Genomic DNA, 7,015 nt, shown 5'->3' with positions numbered 1-7,015 from the left:
ACAAAATAAATATAAACATAAAAGGTATAATCTAAAAGAAAATATAAACATGTGGATTTTAAGTTTACCAAAAATGAACTTACATCACAACCCACCAAAAACCGCAAACTGTCATAACAACCTGACAAAACAAAAAACAAACTGTTATAGGTGTGTATTGTACTTTTTTAGAAGCCTATGTATATGAAGTAAACTACTAACATAAAGTAAAAAAGCAAAGTCAAAAATAAAGTCAAAAATTATATTTATCAAAAATCTAACTACATATGTGATCTGATTTACCTTAAACATCTGAAGAAGAACCAAAATAGCTTTGAAGATCATCAAAATCAGATTCATAATTTTGACAACCTAACAGCCATTTAACCTTCTCAGCCACCTCATTCTCCAAATCCAAATGTGCTCTTGCTTTAAAAACGTTTGAAAGCTTCAAGAAATCTAAATCTCTTAAAAGAAAAATGTCATTCGATTGCAATATGGACTTCGGATTAACAGTCTTTTGTTGACAATTCACATATTTGATAACAACATTATTTTGCATAGGATAATAAAACCACTCCCTAACATTGACAAAAGGAAGTAGATATTGTTCATGTTGAAAAATCTCTTCATTTAGAACATTCAATAGTTCTCTCTCTTCGTCGTTAATAACTTGTTTGCGGTTTCCGTATCCTATTATTTGGTACTTAAATGGAATGCTAAAAGACATAACCAATTCGATAGAGGGCTTATGGATTGTAAACAGATCACTAAGAATAAACTGATAATTATTGGTTTCGGATGAAAATTTTCAAGAAACAATTGTTGTCATTGTTGAAAATAATGGAAGAGATGATGGAAGAGATGAAGTTTTCTAAGAAACTGATTATTGAATAAGTTATGGTTATTGTTTATCTTCCAAAGAGTCTTTATTTAATTAATAAAATTGACGGTTTATTGAATCCATAAAACTCATGATTATCCCTATATTCAAGAAACTATTGATGAACATTTAACCTATTCTCCTATTTATTAAATGTAGTAAATTGATAAGATATAAATGTATATAACATATATTTCGGATATATATATATATATAAATCAGTATAATATTAAGTTATAAATAAAAGTCTATAAAATTAAATTTCAAAAACATAAAAGATATACTACAAAAACCTTAAACAACTAAACATAATTGAACATACAAACATGTACCTATAGTTAAACAAAACATTATAATAATACAATCCTTTTATTAAAAAACCTTAAACATATTTAAAAAGATACAAACGTAAACAAAAAAGTATTGTCAAAAAATTCATACAAGGTTTCCAAATATTTCCTTATACACAACATTTTTGGTTTCACTAATCAATTTGGATTCCTTATCTAATAAAACAATCTTAATACCTTCGCGAGTCTTCACTCTAGACAAAGCAACATAAAGCTGGCCATGGGTAAAAACAGGGTCTTTTAAATACAATCCAACACGCGATAAAGATTGTCCTTGACTTTTATTAATAGTCATTGCAAAACAAACCGATATAGAAAACTGTCTCCTTTTTAATTTGAAGGGAAGCTTCTTATCAGACGGTGTAAGACTTATTCTGCTGAGTAAAGTACAAAATCCAATATTAATACCAGAAACAACCTTAGCTTCAATGACGCGTTTACCCAAACTAACAACTTGTAGTCGAGTTCCATTGCACAACCCTTTTTTCTGATTAATATTCCGTAGTAACATAATAGGAACTCCAACCTTAAGTAACAAACGATGGTTTGGCATTCTGGACATCTTTATACCATTAAGAAAATCAGGAGAGTACAACGCGGGATCAAAATCCTCAGATACACTTTCAACCTCGTCGATGCTATTGAACTTAAGTACTCCATTTCTTGACCAGGAAAATACTCTAAAATACGATCATTAATCTCTTGAACAAAATCATTTAATGGAGCAAGCAAAGCCCGTTCTTGAAAGTAGGTAAGATCATTAAACCTATCTAACATAGAAGGATAAACAAAGTCTATCAAATCAGACATAGGATCAAGGGAATCTTTTATTAAAAGATCCCTTGGAATTATTATAGTGGCTTCACCATCATTAGGACCACCAAGATTACCTTGACCAATATCCAACAACCAATCAGCAAATTGTTTAATCTCTAAAGTATTTGACATTTGAGAACCAACGGTCAACCTCATGTTCTTGGTTAGTTTCAAAACCTTACAATTTGACCATATGTAAGAAGAACTAATTGTGGCGTTCACACAATCGTTTCTCGTTCCATTCTGTACAACAAGTAAAATCTGTCTGAAATCACCACCAAGAATAACTACCTTACATCCAAACAATGATCCAGAAGTGTTGCCCAAATCAATGTTCATAACATCTTTTAGGGTTCTGTCCAATGCTTCGAATGCATGTTTATGAATCATGGGAGCTTCATCCCAAATTATTAATGATGTTTTTTTCAATAACTCAGAAACATCTGTATTACCCTTAACCTGAAAATGTTGAATATGTTTAAATTATATTCATTAAAATAATTTAAAAACATACATTTAAATGTGAAATAATCTAGACTTAATGAAATTTATAGTTACCTGACATTGGGAGTCCTCGGTAAGATTGATTGGAATAAGGAATCTGGAATGAGCCGTTCTACCGCCTTCTAATAACAAAGATGCTATTCCACTTGAAGCAACATTAAGAACAATTTCTCCCTTTGACCGAATTGAGGCAGATAAAGTTTTCCATAAGTATGTTATGCCGGTACCGCTGTAACCATACACGAAAAAAACACCACCTTTTTTACGTTTCACGGAGTTGAATATTTCGTTGTAAACGCTTTTTTGTTCATCAGTTAGAGATGTGTACAAAAGCTTAAAATCATTTGACAAAGAATCCTTATCATAAGATAATTCTTCCATCATAAGAGGATTCATTGACGTAGAAACAGATTCCTGATCCGGAAAAGGCATGTGTGAAAACCTACGTAGAGATGAATTGTTGGATACCAAAAAATCCTCAATCTGAAGTAATGCCAAGTTCTTCAATTGATTTCGTCACTAAGAGACAAACCTGGAAAAAAAATCTACCTTAAACCAAACTAAAAAAAGACAAGTTCACACATATAACAAAACTAACCTGGATTCTTGCGTTTCTTTTGTTGATGATAAAGAATCCCGTCGACTAAAAATTGCCATGTATTATCCCATACGTAATCAGGTCTTGATAAGGACGATGTTATAAGCATTGTTGCAAACAGATTTCTTAAATAATATCCGTTTGCGGTATGGCTTGCTTCCTCAATTGTTTCTATGTACTCCTTATCATCGTCTAAAAGCCCTCTTCTGTAACAGGCATCTCTAAAAGAATCACAAACAAAACCATCTATTGTTCGAATATCTTCAAAACATTCCGGTCCTTTAACCTTGTTTAAAAGAATTCTTAAGTAGTATGCCTCGTCAAATGATGCGGGAACGGCATGAATTCTACCAATAGCTAACCCACTTTGCCTTTCTACCCATTTTGGTGGTGATGTTTTTTTTCATACAAACTGTGTTGGAAACTCAGCATATGATAGCCTCCTTGCATGCTCGTAGTTCCTATTAGCTTCCATCCAATCAGTAAACATTGAAACTGAATTGGAAGTCTTGGTAAGAACATCGTCAATATCTTCCTCAGGGCCATAAATTATCTGTTGTTGACCAGGTAAATGAAAAGGAAGTCTTGTAACAGCCGGGCAGCCTCACATGCAGAAAGATATCTACAATCGTAAAAAGCTTTAATCTCATCTACTTAAGGATCTTCATTGCCGTCGGTGTTATTTTGGACAAGGGAAATTGCAGCTCGATCTGGACTCTTATTTATATATTTAAACAGATACTTGATTGATCCTTCTTGATTGCACCACTCGACGTTTATTTGTGCTTGATACTTTCGTAAAAGAATTTTGTTGTAAGGCACAACACTTCTATTATCTAGATTTATACCTTTCTTAACGACGTAACGCCCATTGTCTCTTCTTTTATAAAGCGGAAAACCGTTGGAATCTATACTTGTCTCATTTTGAAATCATTTTAGGAAAATTTTTTAACATTCTCTATCAATCATGCAGCTACAGCTCGGATTAGCCTCACCACAAGGACCATGAAGCATATGATCTGACACGAGCTGGTATAGGTCTGGTTCAGTGACCTTGTCAGGAATTTCACTTGAAATAAAATTATCTATATGGGATGGATTTTGAATTTTATTCTCTGGAGCAATGAATAGGAAAATATGAGCATGAGGCAGACCACGTTTCTGAAACTCAATTGTGTAAACGGCTGCATTTGGAATCAAACAAATAAATTAGCAAGAATTAAATAAAATAAATATCTTTAACAAACAGTAAAGAAAATATTAAAAATATATTAGATAGGCAACCGAACCTGCTTTAATTTTTCCAAACAAAGCCTTATCCTTCATCAACTTAATCATTGAATCAAGCTTCATTTTGAATATCCGACATAGTATATCTGGCCTGTCTTTAGAATTTAAATTGGTATCCTTTAAAAAACGTTTTACTTCTGGCCAACCTGGATTGCACGTAATGGTTAAGAAAAAATCCGGATAACCGTACCATCTACAAAGACACATAGCGTCCAAGTAATTTTGCATCATATATCTACTTCCACCAGTAAAAGATGACGGAAGGATTACACGTTGCCCAGATGTTGAAGCATCTGAATTTCCTGTTGTCTTAAGGTTTCGAAGGCTTTCATAGGTGTCAGACCTGAGTTCACTCTGTTTTCGACGTATAAAATGCAACCTTTGACTCTCAACCATGGTATATTCGTCAACCAAAAGCTGCTGAAAAAGCCTTTGTCCATTTAAGGGTAGTGAGAATTGGTTAGGCCTGTCTTGTAACCTATATGCAAAGAACTCTCTCATAGTGTACTTCTTACGGGCAGCCGTAGACGAAGGAACGACATTCCTGTGAGGAATGTCTACTTTATAACCATCCTCACCAAAAGGAAAAAGCAAAGGAAATTGTAGAGGACTATAAGAAGGATGAAATTCACTAATTTGTCGAAGACCACCAGACCTGGAGTTAACTATAATATCTCTCTTGTCCATTGCGTCACCAAAATCTCCAAAGATAAGAGCGACAAACTCAGAGGCAGTTAGTAAGTTATAAGTCCTACCATCGTATTTCCTTGTTCCAACAATGCGGAGCTTCAAATCAGTCTGAGGATTTTCTTTAAAAGTATCACGTACCATACAATATGCCTGAACCAATGGATTTTGTGAGTCTAACATTTCCTTGAGATAATTAATAATATAATTTTCGTAATTGTTGGCATCTGAAGATGATTCACTGTAAGACAAACAAATAAAAATTAACATTAATATAAATGATATATATGATAAAACAGTAATTGTTTGAAAAATGAGAAACATATAATGTTTAAAAGTAAGCCTTACCCAAATACTTGTTGTCGGTTTGATATTTCGTTCTACGTATCATAAATGTATAGTTGAGCAAACTGAGGTTTGTTATTTAATGGAAGAAGACTTCCTATAGAATGGTAGTTTTCTCCGCCAAGTCTAAACGTGTAAGGAGCGTTTCCTTTATTAATGGAATTGTCATTTTTTCCACCCATTGATGTAACGGAGAACATCGAATTGAATCGTCTAATATTTTTCAAAAAATACTTGCTTATAGGATCTTCGCCACGAAACAACTTTACATAACTTTCATGAGGTTGCTTTAAATCAGGAAGTTTAACATTTCCATTGCGACAACATAAAGAGAACATTGTATCGGCAGTTCTTTTTCCTCTCCTAGATTCAACTTCCCACAAGCACGCGTTGCAAGACTCACATTTGAAACTTTGATCACCATGATCAACGTAATCTATAAAATAAATGAGACATATAAGTTTAAGACCAATATTTGTAATATTTAATGTAAAATTATATAATGTATTAAATAATAACCTGTTGATATGCCTTTAAAAACATCAACAACAAACTCAAAATCGTTTAACTGCTGCATAGGTATAGGAGTAGTATTGGTTGTTTTCCTTGGTCTTCCAACACGCCTTTTTGATGACGTACTTCCAGAGTTTATGTAGTTAGAAACAGAACCGCTCAAATTTGATGATGTATTAGGGATGATGTTAAATGAAATAACACAACCTGTTAAAAATAATATTTTATAACTAATAAAACAAAAATAGATTAATATTACAAATGTATGACTAAAAGGAAAAACATTTTACTTGAAGAAGACGGCATTGTTTGAGAAGCTTGGTTTAAGGGGTGCTTTAATTTATCACGTTTAGCATCTACAATTTGCTTTCTTTGTTTTCGATTTGAAGAATAGAAAGTACCAAGTTGCGTAGAGTTATCATCTGGAAATATATTTATAATATAAATATAATGAAAAATGAATAATGAAAATAGCAGTAGCTAGAGAATTAGAATACTTATGAATGACAAAAAGAGAAACGAACGTTGGTAGTTTGGGGAATTATTGTTTACGCTAGGTAGAGTTGACTGAGATAAGTTTTCTTTCCCTTTGTGAATTGTAGTAACACAACTCCTTTGAGCTTCATACTGTGTACGGGTTCTAGTGTTTGAATCTGCGTTTATAATAAGTCCAATAATGTCGTACAGATAAATTTACAAACATATTGTAAATATAATATATATAAAACTTACTTGAACCGTGTTTTGGTGAATAGTTATTTGATATGTAATTTTGAGACATACTAACAGGTATATTGCTTAAAACGTTACCTAAATTTCCGATTTGAGGTTGACCTTTATTTCAACAAACATAGGATACGAAAATATATTAATTCAAAGTAAATGAAAATATTAATATTACAAAACAACCAAATTAAAGATTGTTAAAATTAATATTAAAATGTTGACGCCTCGAGATTTTACCGTATTGATTGGAATGATATACTGGATATGAGTGTCCGTTAAAAAAACCCGTGATAGGTAGATTCGAACGAACATATTAAACATTAT

The 7,015-nt window shown here is 32.4% G+C and overlaps 1 protein-coding gene across 1 annotated transcript; it reads right to left on the bottom strand.

Moving 5' to 3' along the window:
- Positions 1-1,776: 1,776 nt before the first annotated feature.
- LOC143548583 (uncharacterized) lies at positions 1,777-5,251 on the bottom strand. The gene is made up of 7 exons (XM_077039696.1): positions 4,420-5,251; positions 4,108-4,314; positions 3,544-3,733; positions 3,131-3,351; positions 3,065-3,081; positions 2,587-3,015; positions 1,777-2,487 (listed from the first exon to the last, which is right to left on the bottom strand). The coding sequence occupies exons 1-7, from the start codon at positions 5,249-5,251 to the stop codon at positions 1,777-1,779; spliced, it is 2,607 nt and encodes an 868-aa protein (XP_076895811.1).
- Positions 5,252-7,015: the final 1,764 nt, after the last annotated feature.

The sequence above is a fragment of the Bidens hawaiensis genome, unplaced genomic scaffold, assembly GCF_021521415.1.
Source record: "Bidens hawaiensis isolate Kalapana, Puna unplaced genomic scaffold, B.hawaiensis_p1.1 tig00015201_1, whole genome shotgun sequence".
In the NCBI taxonomy this organism is placed as follows: domain Eukaryota; kingdom Viridiplantae; phylum Streptophyta; class Magnoliopsida; order Asterales; family Asteraceae; genus Bidens; species Bidens hawaiensis.
Note: the sequence above shows the minus strand (reverse complement) of the source record. Positions and strands in the feature narration are given on the sequence as shown.

Bases quoted from the DNA above. Each gene is read 5' to 3' on its own strand.
- LOC143548583 (XM_077039696.1), bottom strand. From the start codon at position 5,251: ATGGTACGTGATACTTTTAAAGAAAATCCTCAGACTGATTTGAAGCTC. The intron at 3,734-4,107 runs GTAGCTGCATGA...TCTGCATGTGAG, and splicing joins TGGTGAGGCTAATCCGAGCT to GCTGCCCGGCTGTTACAAGA. The intron at 2,488-2,586 runs GTAACTATAAAT...CAACATTTTCAG, and splicing joins CCGAGGACTCCCAATGTCAG to GTTAAGGGTAATACAGATGT.